The sequence below is a fragment of the Oncorhynchus clarkii genome, chromosome 10 (assembly GCF_045791955.1).
Source record: "Oncorhynchus clarkii lewisi isolate Uvic-CL-2024 chromosome 10, UVic_Ocla_1.0, whole genome shotgun sequence".
NCBI lineage: Eukaryota > Metazoa > Chordata > Actinopteri > Salmoniformes > Salmonidae > Oncorhynchus > Oncorhynchus clarkii.
In genome coordinates, this window is record NC_092156.1 from 69,434,947 (window position 1) to 69,457,475 (window position 22,529).

Consider the following 22,529-nt stretch of genomic DNA (forward strand, 5'->3'; position numbering starts at 1 on the left):
TGATTAAAGGCGGTCTAGAATTCTTTTTCCACTGGTTGCACATGTAACATGCTGGTAGAAATGAGGTCAATCGGATTTGTGTTTCCCTGCATTAAAGTCTCCGGCCACTAGGAGCGCCGCCTCCAATCAGGCTTCCAATCCAAGTGTGAAAAACGTCCATTTTAAAGCTTTGGCAGCAAGAAAACCCTAAACAATATATCATAGAGGTTTATTTGTCAAACCGAAAGTGATCAAACCAAATTGTAAATTCTGTTTGTTTGGCTCTGCAATGGAAAAACAAACCGCTCAAACCCTTCCAGCGCATATTCAAAATACATTTCCTTCCTCATTCCCTCCATCCCTCACTCTCTCCCTGTCAGTGCCAAAGTCCCAGTCCCTCATGCTGTGTTGGTGGACCCAGATCAGGTTAGGGCCACACCGGACTGGATACACCACGGCCCAAATACATCCTAGGCCAGCGACCCAGTCTCACCAGGGGCTTTGGAGCCTTATGCTAACATCGCACGTCTAACACCGCTAGCCAATAATATTTGGAACCACACTGCCCAGATTATCTCAGTTCTGAAGCATGCCCACTACCCAAAAAACTGCCATAAACTAAATGGCACACACCAACAAGCCCTCAGGGGAGAAAAGTGGGTTGTTAGATTCAGCATGTTTCCTGTGTATTTTTCGAAATAAGAGTGTTTGCTTTGATGTGCAGACCCGATGTGAAAGGGATCACGGTGTCATTACAAGTGGTGGATAGATACAAACATATGCACACACACACACACACACTGTTTGTCTGATGATAGATGAAGAGTCGGCAGAGAAGCCAGTGAGTTCTTTGATTTATTGACAGGAAGCTCTGCTCCTTCATAGGGGTTATCTACAAGCCAGAGTCACTTCCTCAACAGCAATTAGTGCCTTCTCTTGTTACACACACTTAAGAAGAACCAGAATGACTGGATTTCTTCTATAGGCTTTCAACGGGAGAGCAAACAAAAATATTCTAAAAGAAGATATCTCCTTCATAGGCTTTAATGGGAGGGCAAACAAAGATATTCTAAAATAAGATATCTCCTTCATAGGCTTTAATGGGAGGGCAAACAAAGATATTCTAAAATAAGATATCTCCTTCATAGGCTTTAATGGGAGGGCAAACAAAGATATTCTAAAATAAGATATCTCCTTCATAGGCTTTAATGGGAGGGCAAACAAAGATATTCTAAAATAAGATATCTCCTTCATAGGCTTTAATGGGAGGGCAAACAAAGATATTCTAAAATAAGATATCTCCTTCATAGGCTTTAATGGGAGGGCAAACAAAGATATTCTAAAAGAAGATATCTCCTTCATAGGCTTTAATGGGAGGGCAAACAAAGATATTCTAAAAGAAGATATCTCCTTCATAGGCTTTAATGGGAGGGCAAACAAAGATATTCTAAAAGAAGATATCTCCTTCATAGGCTTTAATGGGAGGGCAAACAAAGATATTCTAAAATAAGATATCTCCTTCATAGGCTTTAATGGGAGGGCAAACAAAGATATTCTAAAAGAAGATATCTCCTTCATAGGCTTTAATGGGAGGGCAAACAAAGATATTCTAAAAGAAGATATCTCCTTCATAGGCTTTAATGGGAGGGCAAACAAAGATATTCTAAAAGAAGATATCTCCTTCATAGGCTTTAATGGGAGGGCAAACAAAGATATTCTAAAATAAGATATCTCCTTCATAGGCTTTAATGGGAGGGCAAACAAAGATATTCTAAAATAAGATATCTCCTTCATAGGCTTTAATGGGAGGGCAAACAAAGATATTCTAAAATAAGATATCTCCTTCATAGGCTTTAATGGGAGGGCAAACAAAGATATTCTAAAATAAGATATCTCCTTCATAGGCTTTAATGGGAGGGCAAACAAAGATATTCAAAAAAGAATATGTCTCCTCCATTTAAGTTTTTAATAGGAGAGCAAACAAAGATGTTATACAAGAAGATATCTTGTAGGCTTTCAATGAGTAGGCAAACAAAAATATTCTAAAGTAAGATATCGACTACATAGGATTTCAATGGGAGGCCAAAGAAAGATATTCCCATAAAATATATCTAACACCATCCATCATTTCACCTCAAAGGTCAGGGCTGATGGAGTGTTGACCTCTGTGTCACCCAGAAATGGCGTGACACGGAGGTGATCTTTGAGTGGATAGATCAGTGTAATGTATTCAGGACTGTCACACACTCCACACACTCTCACTGTCACATACTCCCTTGTAAAGCAATAAGCATGCGCATGTGCACCTGCCTTTACAACCCTACCCCTCCATCACACACACGCATTGAGCAGCAAAGGTGGAGAATGCCTTCCCAACAGCCCAGGACACACAGTAACCTATACATGACAGCAGCCAGTGTGTGTGTGTGTGTGTGTGATAAGGGGAGCGGCATCATGGGGTATATTTATCAACAGCGTGCCTCATCACAGCCCTGTCTCTCGCCACATTTTTGTATCATTGTAATTTCCATGGATGCCCATTTGGTCGTTTGTCACACATCCAAGTCCATTCCCATGATCATTCTGTGCCCCTTACATGGGGACTTACACAGGACCTTACATGGGGCCTTACACGGGACCTTACATGGGACCTTACACGGGACCTTACACGGGGCCTTACACAGGACCTTACATGGGGCCTTACACAGGACCTTACATGGGGCCTTACACAGGACCTTACATGGGGCCTTACACGGGACCTTACATGGGACCTTACACGGGACCTTACACGGGACCTTACATGGGGCCTTACACGGGACCTTACACGGGACCTTACACGGGACCTTACATGGAACCTTACACAGAACCTTACATGGAACCTTACACGGGACCTTACACGGGACCTTACATGGGACCTTACATGGGGCCTTACACGGGACCTTACACGGGACCTTACACAGAACCTTACATGGGACCTTACACAGAACCTTACACGGTACCTTACATGGAACCTTACACGGGACCTTACATGGAACCTTACACGGGACCTTACACGGGGCCTTACACGGGACCTTACATGGGACCTTACACGGAACCTTACACGGAACCTTACACGGGACCTTACACGGGACCTTACACGGAACATTACACGGGACCTTACACGGAACCTTACACTGGACCTTACACGGAACCTTACACTGGACCTTACACGGAACCTTACACGGAACCTTACACGGGACCTTTCACGGGACCTTACACGGGACCTTACCTGGCATCCAGATAGATTCTCTGGGATGTGGGATTGCATAGTGCAGTACTACTCCTTTATGACAATGGGTAAGCACTGACGCTTGGTATGATATGAGGAATGGGCTGGCTTAGTGAGGGATATTTTTTATTCATTTATTTATTTCACCTTCATTTAACCAGGTAGGCTAGTTGAGAACAAGTTCTCATTTACAACTGCGACCTGGCCAAGATAAAGCAAAGCAGTGAGACAAAAACAACACAGAGTTACACATGGAATAAACAAACATACAGTCAATAATACAATAGAAAAAGTCCATATACAATGTGTGCAAGTGAGGTAATATATGGTGTGTCATAGGGTGTTACGATACTTCATATGAGCGACATAAGGAAGGTTGTTTCTCAACCTTCCACTACTGAGTAATGACAGTTGATATGACAAGGGAAGGGTGTGTCTTAGTGAGGGATATGACATGCATAGCGAGTCATAGGGTGCTACGATGCTACATATGAGGGACATAAGGAGAGTTGTGTTTCTTACCCTTCTGGATTCTATTTCTTTCACGTAGAGAGGGAGCAGAAACTCCGAAACACCCTCTAGCCTGATCCCCTCTTTGGTTACACGAAGATTACCCATTCCATCCTATGGGGAAATAGAGAGGAAAGAGAGAGAGAGAGAAAGAGAGAGAGAGAGAGAGAGAGAGAGAGAGAGAGGAAAGAGAGAGAGAGAGAAAGGAGAGAGAGAGAGAGAGAAAGGAGAGAGAGAAGAGAGAGGGGAAAGAGAGAGAGAGAGAGGAAAGAGAGAGAGAGAGAGAAAGACAAAATGGAGAGAATAAGTCCAAACAGTGAAACAGAGAAAACCAGTGTTAGTTCAGTCACCGTGAAGAAACTGTTCAGGAGAGGAGGGAGTGGAGAGAAAAACATCCAAAGGAACAAAAGTTGTATTTTAATTAAATATTTGGATCATTTTCAACAACAAAGTACTGTACGTTTTCCAAGTTAGAAATGTCACATGACACATAGGCACAGATGCACACACACACACACACACACACACTCACACAGCCCCCGACAACACTTGCCCACCCCAAAGATAGAAACAAACAGGGCTCAATGGGTTAAATCAGCCTGAGGACTGTTCTGTAGCTCAAACCCATGGTGATTAAGCCAGTCAAACAGGGAAACAGCTCCTCAATAAACTAACACACACCCGCCTGCAGTACCTACAATACAAACATTATTGCTTTACACGCCCAAACCCAACACACATGCATGAATACACACACCCAAACCCAACACACACACATGCATGAATACACACACCCAAACCCAACACACACACATACATGAATACACACACACACACATACACTCTTGCTGTACACCCACATCTCCTCACATACTGTACATCTGTTAGCTGCATGCAGGTGAAAAATCACATCTTTGAAAAGGCACACACACACACACACAACTGCAGGCGACTACTCATATTAGTCAGGTAGCAGTTGTAAATGAGAATTTGCTCTCAACTGGCCAACCTGGTTAAATAATGGTGAAATAGTGTATTTATTTTTTAAATATGAATTAAAAGGAACCAACACATTATGCAGAACTATCCAAGGGTGGAACATGCTCAGGCAGGAGTACGCCCCCCCTACCGTCAATCGTCAAAACATAAAAAGATGATTCCTGAATAATTCAGAATGAATCATTAATGTGACGAGCCAACGCTTAGCTAAAGACCCTCGTTCTCTCGTCTAGCCCCGTCACCCCTGACAGTGTTTAGCGATGGTGGCGGCGTGCGACGGCATGGGGCCTTGATTTGACGTGGCAGGTTGTAGACGTTAACGTCTCTCTCGGGCAGGTTGGTGTTCAATCTGAGGGAACACAAAAGTCAGAAAAAGAACAGGCCCCTTGGCTAGGCGCCGCGGCGCCGCTAACACACTAATGCCGTCTGCCTGAGAGCCTTGCAGGTGCGGAGAGAGAAAGAGAGAAAGAGAGAGAGAGAGCTACGCTAACCACATACCTAGAAGCCAAAGCCACTTCTATTAGCCTACCAGACACGCCATGTGAAATGTAAATTACCTTTCTCAGTCTGATTAGCGTGGCAGAGGCGGAGCTTAGTGTCGACAGAGGCGGAGCATAGTGTCGACAGTGGTGGGAACAGCGAAGGTCTTCAGGAATCCTGGGGGGAAGCAGGAGACTTTAGGATAATGAAGACACTCCTCCGGGATGTGAATGATGGGGAATTCTGTAGTAACAGAGGCCTCGGATAATGATGTCCTTCTCTGTTATATTGGATTCCCATGTTGTGTTATAATGACATATTTCCCCATCCACGTCGTGTGTGAGAGTGTGTGTATGTGTGTGTAAGCATGTGTGTGTAAGAGTGATTATCTACATGTCTGTCTGTGTGTGTGTGTGTGACTGTGTTCTGCCGAGTCCTTCAGTAGAAGTCAAGCTGATAATGTTGTATCGCCCAGCGCAGCGAGGTTAACTGGCGGAGTCGGCCATTAGGGCTCACATCCCATCCCTGGCACAAGGTTATAGTGAACAGTATAATACTCCCTCCTCCACTTGATGGATGGCCACTGAAAACATTCTCAGGGAAGGTTTTAATGTTCACTCTTGGCTGAATTTTTCACTCAACCTTCCGTGCCAACAATGTTTAGAGAGAAAAGAGAAAGAGCTGGGGGGACGTATAGAAATGAACAAATGAGGAGACATAGACACTAGTTTGTCTGTGTGTCCTCTCTGCCGGGAAAATCTTTTGACCTTTCAGCGCCAACGTAGAAGCAATGCCTTGTGAAGGGTCTGAAATCAACGCATTGACTTTCATCAGAGTTCTTGGAGAGCTTCCTTCCGCATCACTTCCCCTTCTGGGACGCATCCTAAACATCGTCTTGTATTAGAATGTCAGCTCACGTTGCCTCTGACCTAAAATAAGAGCTATTCCACTTCTAAGGGGCTGCCGCTCTCCACACTTTAAAAAGATGACCCACTGGCTTAGTAAATATTGCAAAAGAAAATCAATGATTTTTACTTAAAATAATAGGTTTCTGATTTTACTTACATTTTTGAATATAATACTTAATTTATATGTGTTGTAAAAGACTGGCATTTGCAAATACAAATCCAAGGTAATATGCTGCGAAATTTGAATTCATATTTCTAAGTAACAATCAACAACTTAAAAATATGACGTTCAAATGATCATGTTTGTGTTGGACTGACATGCTAGATCTAGTTCTGAATTTAAATTGTGCTTGGAACAGCTCAACGGACCTCGTCTTGATCTTTCTCCTCTGGAAAGGCCAGGCAGCAGGTAAGGACCAAATTATAACTTGGAATGTAGCTTGGATCTGTCTACACATATTTTCGACTAAATGTAGTAGCCTAGTGTGTTATTTCTTCATTTTTTCACTCAGGATGCTGACGCCACCATGATCCGAGAGGACCTCGTTCAGCACGTGATGAAGGTGTTCACTGTGAAGGATCTGCCCCAGAATATAGGGCATGGGGATCTGCATCGAAGGAGCAGAGGTCCTGGCTGGTATTCCCAGCGTTACACGGTCATGTACGTTGCTTATGGGCCTCATCTATGGCTTAAATCTAAGGTACCCCTTTGAGGTGTTCCAAAAAGTATTCTTGGAACTTGATGATCTCAGGACCTCCCCAAGGGTCCACGCTCTAAAGATGAAGTTACTTGTTTTCAGAGATATCTAAAGATATCTATGAGAACTCTCAAAGGGTCACTCACAAACTGTGGTCTAAACCCTACTCAGTAAACTGAAAAGCTAGTTGCTAGGTGGTATAGGTGCTACAGTTTACATAATGCTCTTTGTCAGGTGAAGTCATAAGAGACATTGTCCATTCCTGTTTCAAAAACAGCTTTGTTTTAAAAATTACTCCATATGCACTAGTGGATATCTGAGATGATTTGTCAGGTGCAGCTATCTGGCTGTAACTTTACCTAAGGAGGCAAGGTGGATATGGAGTCAGGTTTAAGGGAGAATTTGGCATTTATTTTGTAACAAATGTGCAATGTATGTTTTGAAAACCCATGTTTTGATTAATCTAAAACAGTTAGAATGAGGTTGTATTTGAGCTAATGTTCATACTGTGCTTTGTGTAAAGTCTATTATTAAGACAAATTGTTAATTTAAGTTTAAAATATTGTTAATTTACGTTAAAATATTGCTTTGATGTTAAAGGGAGCACAGACCACCAGAAAATTATTGTCAAACTGTACAAGATGTGAGGTCAAAGTGCTAATCCCAACTATCACCTAAACGTTATGCAGTTGTGAAGATCTAAAATGATTTGTAGTCAGGTGTAGCTATCTGGATGTAACTTTAGGAGGCAAGGTGGAGTTATACCCAGAATGCTTACAGACTACAAAATATGAATGTCTAAGGAGTAGGGTTTAAGGGGCAATTTGAGATTGAAGTTGGAAGAAATGATAACATTTATTTTATTCAAAATAAAGGTGTGGAAGTTTAAAGTTGAACACTGTTGCTTCTTTTTGCATATTCCCTTGTATAAAAAAATAATAATTTGTAGTAAATTATCCCAAGTATATTGAGGTCACTATTTGCATCAGCTTTTTAAGTATAGTTGTGAGTATATATTTGAGTAGTAGGAACCCAATTTAAATACATTTTACTAACCTGAGTACCACAAGTAACTGAGAAAAAAACATTTAAACATAGAATATCAATTATGATACTGAGTAAATTCAGCAAATGAATCGTACAATATTAGTTCTGTAACTGATTACATTAAGTATATCAGACCTATAACATTAGTTCTGTAACTGATTACATTAAGTATATCAGACGTACAACATTAGCTCTGTAACTGATTACATTAAGTATATCAAACGTATAACATTAGTTCTGTAACTGATTACATTAAGTATATCAGACCTATAACATTAGTTCTGTAACTGATTACATTAAGTATATCAGACCTATAACATTAGTTCTGTAACTGATTACATTAAGTATAACAGACGTATGACATTAGTTCTGTAACTGATTACATTAAGTATATCAGACGTATAACATTAGTTCTGTAACTGATTACATTAAGTATATCAGACGTATAACATTAGTTCTGTAACTGATTACATTAAGTATATCAGACGTATGACATTAGTTCTGTAACTGATTACATTAAGTATATCAGACGTATGACATTAGTTCTGTAACTGATTACATTAAGTATATCAGACGTATGACATTAGTTCTGTAACTGATTACATTAAGTATATCAGACGTATGACATTAGTTCAGTAACTGATTACATTAAGTATATCAGACGCATAACATTCTGTAACTGATTACATTAAGTATATCAGACGTACAACATTAGTTCTGTAACTGATTACATTAAGTATATCAGACGTATGACATTAGTTCTGTAACTGATTACATTAAGTATATCAGACGTATAACATTAGTTCTGTAACTGATTACATTAAGTATATTAGACGTATAACATTAGTTATGTAACTGATTACATTAAATATATCAGACGTACAACATTAGTTCTGTAACTGATTACATTAAGTATATCAGACGTATAACATTAGTTCTGTAACTGATTACATTAAGTATATCAGACGTACAACATTAGTTCTGTAACTGATTACATTAAGTATATCAGATGTATAACATTAGTTATGTAACTGATTACATTAAGTATATCAGACCTATAACATTAGTTCTGTAACTGATTACATTAAGTATATCAGACGTATGACATTAGTTCAGTAACTGATTACATTAAGTTTATCAGACGCATAACATTCTGTAACTGATTACATTAAGTATATCAGACGTACAACATTAGTTCTGTAACTGATTACATTAAGTATATCAGACGTATGACATTAGTTATGTAACTGATTACATTAAGTATATCAGACGTATAACATTAGTTATGTAACTGATTACATTAAGTATATCAGACGTACAACATTAGTTCTGTAACTGATTACATTAAGTATATCAGACGTATGACATTAGTTATGTAACTGATTACATTAAGTATATCAGACGTATAACATTAGTTCTGTAACTGATTACATTAAGTATATCAGACGTATAACATTAGTTCTGTAACTGATTACATTAAGTATATCAGACGTATGACATTAGTTATGTAACTGATTACATTAAGTATATCAGACGTACAACATTAGTTCTGTAACTGATTACATTAAGTATATCAGACGTATGACATTAGCTCTGTAACTGATTACATTAAGTATATCAGACGTATGACATTAGCTCTGTAACTGATTACATTAAGTATATCAGACGCATAACATTCTGTAACTGATTACATTAAGTATATCAGACGTATGACATTAGTTCTGTAACTGATTACATTAAGTATATCAGACGTATAACATTAGTTCTGTAACTGATTACATTAAGTATATCAGACGTATAACATTAGTTCTGTAACTGATTACATTAAGTATATCAGACGTATGACATTAGTTCTGTAACTGATTACATTAAGTATATCAGACGTATGATATTAGTTCTGTAACTGATTACATTAAGTATATCAGACGTATGACATTAGTTCTGTAACTGATTACATTAAGTATATCAGACGTACAACATTAGCTCTGTAACTGATTACATTAAGTATATCAGACGCATAACATTCTGTAACTGATTACATTAAGTATATCAGACGTACAACATTAGTTATGTAACTGATTACATTAAGTATATCAGACGTATGACATTAGTTCTGGGACCTGAAGGACTTAAGCAGGTCAATAAAAATAATTATATTCTGAACCTGATAAAATTAAGTTTAAAATCCAGTTAGTTGTTTGCACTTCATATATTTGAGTGTGTAATACACTAAAAGCGAAGTATATTATACTTAAAAGATCCTCCTTGTTGGATTTACTTAAAAAGCTGATGCAAATAGTTACCTACATTTTTTTAAAGTGAAAGGGGCACAATATGTTTTACAGTGCAATGATTGGGATGAGAGAAAAGCTGTTCTGCTCTAGGACTGCAATACAAAACCTTCCCACAAACACACAACAAGAGAGACACACACTGGAGTTTATTGGAACGAATCAAATCCCCTTGCACTCGCCAGCGCACACATGCAGAGTCTCTCTCTCTCTCTCTCTCTCTCTCTCTCTCTCTCTCTCTCTCTCTCTCTCTCTCTCTCTCTCGCTCTCTCGCTCTCTCGCTCTCTCGCTCTCTCGCTCTCTCTCTCTCGCTCTCTCTCGCTCTCTCTCTCAAAATGACGGGTAACCTCTAGAGGTCCAGGGGAAACCGTACTGAAGCCAAGGCATAATTTCAGTAGCTAACTTAAAGCTCCTGAAAGCCTGCATGGTCCCCTTGTGGCTGGGCCTCGGGAAGCTTTGGATGGCCCTCCCAGAATGCTTATCTAACGCAGCACATTTCGTTACAGGACTATTTCAAATAAAGCCAGATAGTCTATGAGAGAAGACAGGAAGTGTTATTAGTTCTCTTACATTTTCCCTCTCGAGTCCCCAGTCTCTTCAATATGTGGACCAAGTTTTATTACACTCTCATGTCATACACGTAATGAAAGTACAAAGGCTGAAAACTTCTCATTAATTCACCTATATTGTGTATTGATCGATCCTATTCTGCCCTCAACTCTGGATCTTGAAGTCAGTTCCACTGCAATTTTTCAATGTTCCTCTCTAATCAGGGACTGATTTAGACCTGGGACACCAGGTGGGGGCAATTAATTATCAGTTAGAACAGAAAAGCAGAAGGCTCCAGACCTCGTAGGGTAAGAGTGTACCCCCTGCTATATTGTACGAAGGTGAATAAACTCAACTATGCCTCGGCTTCAGTACGGTTTCCACTGGACCTTTACAGGCCATCAGTCATACACTCAGTAGGAGCGAACCATTTTGGTGAATGGGGTGGTGTACCTAATAAACTGTATATAGTAATAAACTGTATGTAGGTGAATAAATGAGCTCTAACCAAATCAAATTTCAAATCAAATGTATTTATAAAGCCCTTCTTACATCAGCTGATATCTCAAAGTACTGTACAGAAACCCAGCCTAAAACCCCAAACAGCAAGCCATGCAGGTGTAGAGGCACGTAACCCTCTGTTTCTCAAACAACTTGTTTAACCTATTCCATTAAAAATGAAATAAACTTCATTAAGTTGAATCTATTCCATTATAAATGAAATAAACTTCATTAAGTTGAATCTATTCCATTGTAAATGAAATAAACTTCATTAAGTTGAATCTATTCCATTATAAATTAAATCAACGTCATTAAGTTGAATCTATTCCATTATAAATTAAATAAACTTAATTAAGTTGAATCTATTCCATTATAAATTAAATCAACATCATTAAGTTGAATCTATTACATTATAAATTAAATCAACTTAATTAAGTTGAATCTATTACATTATAAATTAAATCAACTTAATTGGGTAGCCTAGTGGTTAGAGCATTGGACTAGTAACCAGAAGGTTGCAAGTTCAAACCCCTGAGCTGACAAGGTACAAATCTGTCGTTCTGCCCCTGAACAGGCAGTTAACACACTGTTCCAAGGCCGTCATTGAAAATAAGAATTTGTTCTTAACTGACTTGCCTAGTTAAATAAAGGTAAATAAATATTCCATTCTAAACTTAATTAAGTTGAATCTATTCCATTATAAATTAAATCAACATCATTAAGTTGAATATATTACATTATAAACTTAATTCAGTTGAATCTATTACATTATAAATTAAATCAACTTAATTAAGTTGAATCTATTAGTCCCAAACCAAATGTTTCGTCACTTGCTTGGTAGAAGTGTGAATGCTTTCACTAAGAGTGAAATGCTTACTAATGGGACGTGCTCCCAACAATGCAGAAATAGAAAAGGTAGAAAAGTAAGACTCCTAATAATAAAAGTCATAATAGATCCACAATGAGTAACGATATATACACCATATATACATGGGCTATATACACGGGGTACCAGTACCGAGTCCATGTTACAGTTTTTTTCATTCAATTGATATTGTCAAAACTCTTCACACAGTCAGCGAAACAGAAGTGTATGTGGACCAAACTGTGATTCCTTTTTCATTGCTTTCACACAAAATGCATCAATGACCACATTCTCCGAAACCCCCCCCAAAAAATATATATACAGTGGGGCAAAAAAAGTATTTAGTCAGCCACCAATTGTGCAAGTTCTCCCACTTAAAAAGATGAGAGAGGCCTGTAATTTTCATCATAGGTACACTTCAACTATGACAGACAGAATGAGAAAGAAATCCAGAAAATCCCACTGTAGGATTTTTAATGAATTTATTTGCAAATTATGGTGGAAAATAAGTATTTGGTCACCTACAAACAAGCAAGATTTCTGACTCTCACAGACCTGTAACTTCTTCTTTAAGAGGCTCCTCTGTCCTCCACTCGTTACCTGTATTAATGGCACCTGTTTGAACTTGTTATCAGTATAAAAGACACCTGTCCACAATTGGTGGCTGACTAAATACTTTTTTGCCCCACTGTATATTTTCTCATTCATACTCCACCACCTGTTAAACTATATATTTGCAGAACATGTTTTCAAATGCTAACAGACTGTTTCCAAAACTGTTAACCTCGCTGAACCACCCATACCGGATCCGGGATAATTGTCATTAGCAACGCTGAATAGCATAGCGCCACAGTCAAATAATATTACTAGAAAATATTTATATTCATGAAATCACAAGTGCAATATAGGAAAACACAGATTAGCCTTTTGTTAATCCACCTGTCGTCTCAGATTTTGAAATTATGCTTTACAGCGAAAGCAATACAAGCATTTGTGTAAGTTTATCGATCGCTCGACAAAACAATAAGTACCCATAGCATCAGGTAACTTGGTCATGAAAATCAGAAAAGCAATCAAATGAATCGTTTACCTTTGATTATCTTCGAATGTTTTCACTCACGAGACTCCCAGTTAGACAACAAATGTTCCTTTTGTTCCATAAAGATATTTTTTCCGTTAGTTTGGTGCGTTATGCCCAGGAATCCACCGGAAAGAGCGGTCACGACAACGCAGAAAACAATTCCAAATTATATCCATAATGTCCACAGAAACATGTCAGACGTTTTTTAGAATCAACCCTCAGGGTGTTTTTCAAATATCTATTTGATAATATATAAACCGGGACAGTTGGCTTTTCACTAGGACCGGGAGTAACAATGGCCGCCTTTCTCTTTTGCGCAAAATTCACTCTGGGAGCCCCCACCTATCCACTTACGCAATATGGTCGTTCACGCTCATTCTTCAAAATAAAAGCCTGAAACGATGTCTGAAGGCTGTTGACACCTTGAGGAAGCGATAGGGAAAGGAATCTGGTTGATATCCCTTTAAATGGAGTAATGGGAGGCTGTGGAACATGGAGTTTTCAAAATAGAAGCCATTTCCTGGTTTGATTTTTCTCAGGGTTTCTTTTGGAAACATGAATCAAGGAAGACAGGTTGGTGGGGATAGAAGAGTGGCAGGGAGAGGGAGAATGTGTGGAGGACAAAGGAGAGGAAGACCAAGAGCGGTGGTCTCTGATGAGGGCCACAATTATTGACCATATTGTAAACCATGGCCTCTCTTTGAGAGTGGCCGGCTTAAGGGTGCAACCAAATCTGCAGCGTTCAACAGTTTCATCAATAGTATGAATGTCCCAGTGAGATGTGCATCCTTCAATGATAATTGAACTACATATTACAGTACAATACAGTATGTTCACATTTTTACATGTACTGACATTTTGAAATATATTGATTGGTTTGTGTTTTTCAGTATGATCCCAATGTTGCCTCCCACAGGAGGGAGATGCAGAATATTATCAGATGTGCAGGAAATTGCCATTGTTGACATGGTAATTGGCAACAATGCAATAAAACTGCAGGAAATTCGGGACAGAGGGCTGGCAGACAATATCACTGTTGGGAATGTGAATATGGTCAGCACAACAACAGTTGCCAGAGTCCTAGAGAAACATCAAATAAGGAGGGAGGAGTTGTACACTGTACCCTTTGAGAGAAACGGTGAATGTGTGAAAGAAGTCCGGTATCAACATGTCCAGGTAAGATGTCTGTTCAATAACCCAACAGGATACATACACAGCTATGCATAATGTAAAGTACTGTAAAACTATGGATTTACTGTATTTTAGAGATTAATGGAGGTGGAAGCCAGGCAAACTGCATATACATTCAACAGGGTGTGGAGACACTTCTCCTGAAGACTGACAGGGTGTGGAGACACTTCTCCTGAAGACTGCCAGGGAGTAGAGACACTTCTCCTGAAGACTGCCAGGGTGTGGAGACACTTCTCCTGAATACTGCTAGGGTGTGGAGACACTTCTCCTGAAGACTGCCAGGGTGTGGAGACACTTCTCCTGAAGACTGCCAGGGTGTGGAGGCACTTCTCCTGAAGACTGCCAGGGTGTGGAGACACTTCTCCTGAATACTGCTAGGGTGTGGAGACACTTCTCCTGAAGACTGCCAGGGTGTGGAGACACTTCTCCTGAATACTGCTAGGGTGTGGAGACACTTCTCCTGAAGACTGCCAGGGTGTGGAGACACTTCTCCTGAAGGCTGCCAGGGTGTGGAGGCACTTCTCCTGAAGACTGACAGGGTGTGGAGACACTTCTCCTGAAGACTGCCAGGGAGTAGAGACACTTCTCCTGAAGACTGACAGGGTGTGGAGACACTTCTCCTGAATACTGCTAGGGTGTGGAGACACTTCTCCTGAAGACTGCCAGGGTGTGGAGACACTTCTCCTGAAGACTGCCAGGGTGTAGAGACACTTCTCCTGAAGACTGCCAGGGTGTGGAGACACTTCTCCTGAAGACTGCCAGGGTGTGGAGACACTTCTCCTGAAGACTGCCAGGGTGTGGAGACACTTCTCCTGAAGACTGCCAGGGTGTGGAGACACTTCTCCTGAAGTCTGCTAAGGTTGGTTTTAGACATTCCAGAAGATACTTTCCAAGATGCATCACCAGAGAAGAAATAAGATGTGATGTTGATGAGAACTTGCGGTCAAATGCAGGAGAGAGGGAGAACTAGAACCCTCACAGTACTGTACAGTATGAGTGTTATATTATACATGTTGATGAGAACTAGAACCCTCACAGTACTGTACAGTAGGAGTGTTATATTATACATGTTGATGAGAACTAGAACCCTCACAGTACTGTACAGTAGGAGTGATTATACTTTACATGTTGATGAGAACTAGAACCCTCACAGTACTGTACAGTATGAGTGTTATATTATACATGTTGTTGATGTTTTTATGTCATTATTATTGCAGACCTGGAATTTTAGGAATGTATTTTTCACAAGTAAATTACTATATGCAAAGATATAGAAAAAATAAAATAACAAATAAATAAATAAATAAAAGCTATTGAAGCAAATTGCTGTATTTCTGATTAATTATTGTTACATATACTTTAGTACAGTCAATAAGGTGTGTTATTCTTACTCTATAATGAAATTCTGATTTATGTGAAAAATCAATAATTCATGTAATGTTCCCTGTTGTTAGTGTTTTTTAGGTCAGTGTGTTGTGAGTGACGATGTCTGCTTTCTGAGTGAGATTTGTGGCCCGTGTTCTGGTCGAACAAGCTTATTTTGAGACATGTATGAAGTGTTTTGGTGGTTTGAGTGAGTTTTGGAGGTGAGATAAACTGTTTGGCCAGGATGCATGTTGGTAATACAGACTGTGTGAAGAGTTTTGAAAAAGTGGCTTCAGTATTGACCGATGCTTGTTAGCAATTAAAAAAAACTGTAATTGGGAATGAAGTGACTAGGCAACCGGATAGATAATAAACAGTAGCAGCAGTGTTGTGATGAGTCAAAAACAATGGTGCTGTCTGAGAATTTTTCGGGCCTTCCTATGACAGCGCCTGCTATAGAGGTCCTGGATGTGACCCTCCATCCATTCTGCTGTGCCCTGAGCAGAGTGACAGATGACCGTGTGTCTGAGTAGTGACTTACTGTCCAAGTCTACCGGCCTGTGTGTCCAGGGCTGTCCAGATCAGCCCGTCTTTCATCTGACCTGAATACCAAACCGACTGGAACGTTTGTCTGGTGGGCAAACCGCTCACGTTGACGTGGAGGGGCTGCTATCTGAGCGCTGTCCGTCTCTGTGTGTGAGGCGTGTGTGTGCCTGTGTGTGTGTGTGCCTGTGTGTGTGTGTGTGTGCCTGTGTGTGTGTGTGTGCCTGTGTGTGTGTGTCTACGTGCACCTGTGTGTGTGCCTGTGTGAGTGTGCGTGTTTACGTGCAACTGTGTGTGTGTGTGTCTGCTTATCTAGTTGCGTGTGTATGTGTGTGTCTGCTTGTCTAGTTGCGTGTGTATGTGTGTACACTGCACTGTGTCCATGGCCTTGTTGGTAGACTGTCAGTCACTGTGGACAGCCGCTTGCCAAACAGAACAGAGAGAAGCACAGCAGAGCGGCACCGGGACACACTGAGCATGCTCACACCAGGCCTGTCCGTCATCGCTAGCTGGGCTCAGGAGAATGAGTCATGACCAGAGTCACCTTGTTTAATACCATACAGCTAGCCTGATCCCAGATCTGGTTGTGCTTTTGCCTACACTCTTAGATAAAAAGGTTCTGGATAGAACCTAAAAGGCTTGCTTCATATATGGCACACCTTTAGGTTCTATGTAGAACCCTTTTGTAGGGTCCTTTGATCAGAACTCCAGGGGTTCTTCTTCACTGAACCAAAATTGGTTCCATATAGAACCCTTCTTATTCCATATTGGGTTCTATATGGAACCAATTTCATTTCTATATAGAACCTTAAGAGGTGTCATATATGAAGCAAGCATATAGCCCTTTTTATCTAAGAGTGTTCTCCATTGTGATTGTCAAGCATGACAATTCCATAAGGAGTTGGCTGGAGAGCAGAAAACAGACCATATTTCTCTCAAGATTCTCATCAGAAAAGAAATGGGAAGAACTTGGTACGGTAATGAAAATGCATAAAACAAGTCATGCAAATTGGCCACACATAGCACCGTAGCAACGACACACGGCCACTCACACAATTAAATCTGAAATCCCAAATAAACAGACAAATCAAATGAAGATCCCACATGTGTGTGGACTGGGACGAGAAGAGCTGTTTAAAAAGAGCAAGATCACATTCTAATAGTTTTTGGTCCAATACTGTAAATACATGTGGCAGTGCTTGTCAGTCATAATGTTGTTTTCCACAACATAGCATTGAGCTATCACATGGCTTCCATAATATGAACTATCACATGGCTTCCATAATATGAACTATCACATGGCTTCCATAATATGAACTATCCCATGGCTTCCATAATATGAACTATCACATGGCTTCCATAATATGAACTATCACATGGCTTCCATAATATGAACTATCCCATGGCTTCCATAATATGAACTATCCCATGGCTTCCATAATATGAACTATCACATGGCTTCCATAATATGAACTATCACATGGCTTCCATAATATGAACTATCACATGGCTTCCATAATATGAACTATCACATGGCTTCCATAATATGAACTATCCCATGGCTTCCATAATATGAACTATCACATGGCTTCCATAATATGAACTATCCCATGGCTTCCATAATATGAACTATCCCATGGCTTCCATAATATGAACTATCACATGGCTTCCATAATATGAACTATCACATGGCTTCCATAATATGAACTATCACATGGCTTCCATAATATGAACTATCACATGGCTTCCATAATATGAACTATCACATGGCTTCCATAATATGAACTATCCCATGGCTTCCATAATATGAACTATCCCATGGCTTCCATAATATGAACTATCACATGGCTTCCATAATATGAACTATCACATGGCTTCCATAATATGAACTATCACATGGCTTCCATAATATGAACTATCACATGGCTTCCATAATATGAACTATCACATGGCTTCCATAATATGAACTATCACATGGCTTCCATAATATGAACTATCACATGGCTTCCATAATATGAACTATCACATGGCTTCCATAATATGAACTATCCCATGGCTTCCATAATATGAACTATCCCATGGCTTCCATAATATGAACTATCACATGGCTTCCATAATATGAACTATCACATGGCTTCCATAATATGAACTATCACATGGCTTCCATAATATGAACTATCACATGGCTTCCATAATATGAACTATCACATGGCTTCCATAATATGAACTATCACATGGCTTCCATAATGTGAACTATCACATGGCTTCCATAATATGAACTATCACATGGCTTCCATAATATGAACTATCCCATGGCTTCCATAATATGAACTATCACATGGCTTCCATAATATGAACTATCACATGGCTTCCATAATATGAACTATCACATGGCTTCCATAATATGAACTATCCCATGGCTTCCATAATATGAACTATCACATGGCTTCCATAATATGAACTATCACATGGCTTCCGTAATATGAACTATCACATGGCTTCCATAATATGAACTATCACATGGCTTCCGTAATATGAACTATCACATGGCTTCCATAATATGAACTATCACATGGCTTCCATAATATGAACTATCACATGGCTTCCATAATATGAACTATCACATGGCTTCCATAATATGAACTATCACATGGCTTCCATAATATGAACTATCACATGGCTTCCATAATATGAACTATCACATGGCTTCCATAATATGAACTATCACATGGCTTCCATAATATGAACTATCACATGGCTTCCATAATATGAACTATCACATGGCTTCCATAATATGAACTATCACATGGCTTCCATAATATGAACTATCACATGGCTTCCATAATATGAACTATCACATGGCTTCCATAATATGAACTATCACATGGCTTCCATAATATGAACTATCACATGGCTTCCATAATATGAACTATCCCATGGCTTCCATAATATGAACTATCACATGGCTTCCATAATATCTACATGGCTTCCATAATATGAACTATCACATGGCTTCCATAATATGAACTATCCATGGCTTCCATAATATGAACTATCACATGGCTTCCATAATATGAACTATCCCATGGCTTCCATAATATGAACTATCACATGGCTTCCATAATATGAACTATCACATGGCTTCCATAATATGAACTATCACATGGCTTCCATAATATGAACTATCACATGGCTTCCATAATATGAACTATCACATGGCTTCCATAATATGAACTATCACATGGCTTCCATAATATGAACTATCACATGGCTTCCATAATATGAACTATCACATGGCTTCCATAATATGAACTATCACATGGCTTCCATAATATGAACTATCACATGGCTTCCGTAATATGAACTATCACATGGCTTCCATAATATGAACTATCCCATGGCTTCCATAATATGAACTATCACATGGCTTCCATAATATGAACTATCACATGGCTTCCATAATATGAACTATCACATGGCTTCCATAATATGAACTATCACATGGCTTCCGTAATATGAACTATCACATGGCTTCCATAATATGAACTATCACATGGCTTCCATAATATGAACTATCACATGGCTTCCATAATATGAACTATCACATGGCTTCCATAATATGAACTATCACATGGCTTCCATAATATGAACTATCACATGGCTTCCATAATATGAACTATCACATGGCTTCCATAATATGAACTATCACATGGCTTCCATAATATGAACTATCACATGGCTTCCATAATATGAACTATCACATGGCTTCCGTAATATGAAACCCTTTAAAGTGTCAATCAGCAGTTGAAACAATAACAAAGCCTTTTCCCCACCACTGTTTCAGTAAATAGCTGAGGGATAGACCTAGAGAAATGTAACCACTCAAATTCATAGACAGAGGTATGGATGCAAGGACTGACCATCCACGATGTAAAGAAATATAGTTTTAACCATGTTTTGACGCTACACAGTGTTTCTTTTTCATTTATTTTGTTTACAAACATTGAAATATAACAAGTTCATATTTTGTGTTCTGATATGGTAGGAATCAGTGGGCATATAATATTCATTTATAAGTCCCAAAATCGATGTAGCAATTGCAGACTTACCCTATAACTTAGCTACTTTCCTTCCTTACTTTACAAGACACAACAGAAGTCACAGGCCTGAGGCCCCTCATCTAATCAGACATCTGCAGTACTTCTCTGTGTGTCAGAAAAGGTTGACTTATTTCAACCCGACACAATCCGAGAGAGAGAGAGAGAGAGAGAGAGAGAGGGGCATTCGGCGAGAAAGAGGGAGATAGAGGGGAAGAGAGGTATAGATGGAGAGAGAGATAGACAGTGGAATGAAATTAATTTATTTTGAAGAAGCGGATAGGGAGAATATGAGGCAGAGAGAGAAAGAGAAAGAGGCAACAAACAGAGAGAGAGATGGATAAACTGAATGAGAGAGAAAACAATCATCTTTGTCAAATGGCCATCTGTTTGCCATAGCCTCAGCAATAAAACAGGGCCCTTTAAACAACAAACGAGGCAGTTCCGAGGAGGACACCACCCATTAGAGCCCTCTGATTGATTGTCAACGCCGGCCTGCTCTTGGCCCGCTCTCTCCGAAGCCGGCCCAACGTACGCAACATTACCTGAACATATTATGATACTCCATTGGCCCCTAACGAGTTAAATTGACGGGAATGAATCCTGGGGCTGACAAATCTGAGGGGGCCTAGCTTTGGCTGTTGTTGTTGGGAAAGGAAGAAGATATGGAAAGAGGACGATGCTGTGTGTGTGTGTGTGTGTGTGTGTGTGTGTGTGTGTGTGTGTGTGTGTGTGTGTGTGTGTGTCTGTGTGTGTATACTCTTGTGTTCTCTCATGTGTATGCATACTGTAGGCACTCTGCACGAATCGACCCAAAACCCGAATTGCCCGAGTCCACGACGCGGCTCGCCATGGGATTTTCATTCCACCAACAGGTATCAGAGGACCCGCGTTCAGCGGTCTATGTTTAATAATCATAACACAGTACGAGGTCGACGCCCTTATTTGTCTTTTTAAAAGCTTTTTTCCCATCCACTTTTAACAATGTGGCTTTGTCAGGGTCCGCTTCCGACAGATCAATGCCTAATTGGATTTCCTACAACCTTCAATGGACGACCCGCGTTTAAAAATTAACCCTGCAGAACTAGAGAAATAATAATCATGATACAACAACTACGCTGCCGAGCTCGGTTATTACACACCTTAGGGGGCTGGAGGAACGACACGGCCCATAGTGTTACTATTGATTTATATCCCACACACGACTTCAGATGAATGGTGCTCGGGCCACGATTCAGCTGGGGAAACAGGGAAAAAAGCTTCTGAACTGGACGACTTCACTGTGGTTTCAAACTTCAGGGTTTGCAGGGACAAGCTATGTTTCTGGGGAGGTTGTTTTTCTGTGTTCTCCCTCTTCATTTCACTGAGCTGTTCTAGTTACTTTTTGATCTGTCTTGTCCTGTCAACATTCCTAAATTCTCCTGTCCTGTTAACATTCCTCAATGCTCCTGTCCTGTCAACATTTCTCAATGCTCCTGTCCTGTTAACTTCCTCAATGCTCCTGTCCTATTAACATTCCTCAATGCTCCTGTCCTGTTAACATTCCTCAATTCTCCTGTCCTGTCAACATTCCTCAGTGCTCCTGTCCTGTCAACATTCCTCAATGCTCCTGTCTTGTCAACATTCCTCAATGCTCCTGTCCTGTTAACTTCCTCAATGCTCCTGTCCTGTTAACTTTCCTCAATTCTCCTGTCCTGTTAACTTCCTCAATGCTCCTGTCCTGTTAACTTTCCTCAATTCTCCTGTCCTGTCAACATTCCTCAATTCTCCTGTCCTGTCAACATTCCTCAATGCTCCTGTCTTATCAACATTCCTCAATGCTTCTGTCCTGTTACCATTCCTCAATGCTCCTGTCCTGTTAACATTCCTCAATGCTCCTGTCCTGTTAACATTCCTCAATGCTTTTGTCCTGTCAATTTCCTCAAACCTCCGGTCCTGTTAACTTCCTCAATGCTCCAGTCTTGTCCTGTTAACTTCCTCAATGCTCTTGTCTTGTCCTGTTAATGTTCCAAATATGCCTATCCTGTTAAAACCTCTTAAAGATCTCTAGAGATCGGTGTCCCACCCTCGGGACAGTTGAGCTAATGTGCGCTAATGTGATTAGCATGACATTGTAAGTAACAAGAACATTTCCCAGGACATAGACATATGTTATAT

At 39.9% G+C, this 22,529-nt stretch overlaps 1 protein-coding gene across 1 annotated transcript in view; it reads right to left on the reverse strand.

Moving 5' to 3' along the window:
* Positions 1–22,529, reverse strand: part of LOC139419720 (zeta-sarcoglycan-like) — a 288,649-nt gene that overhangs the window by 154,643 nt on the left and 111,477 nt on the right. Inside the window, exon 3 of the mRNA XM_071169707.1 lies at positions 3,770–3,871. Coding sequence (XP_071025808.1) covers positions 3,770–3,871 — 102 coding nt within the window. The remainder of the gene's footprint in view (positions 1–3,769; positions 3,872–22,529) is intronic.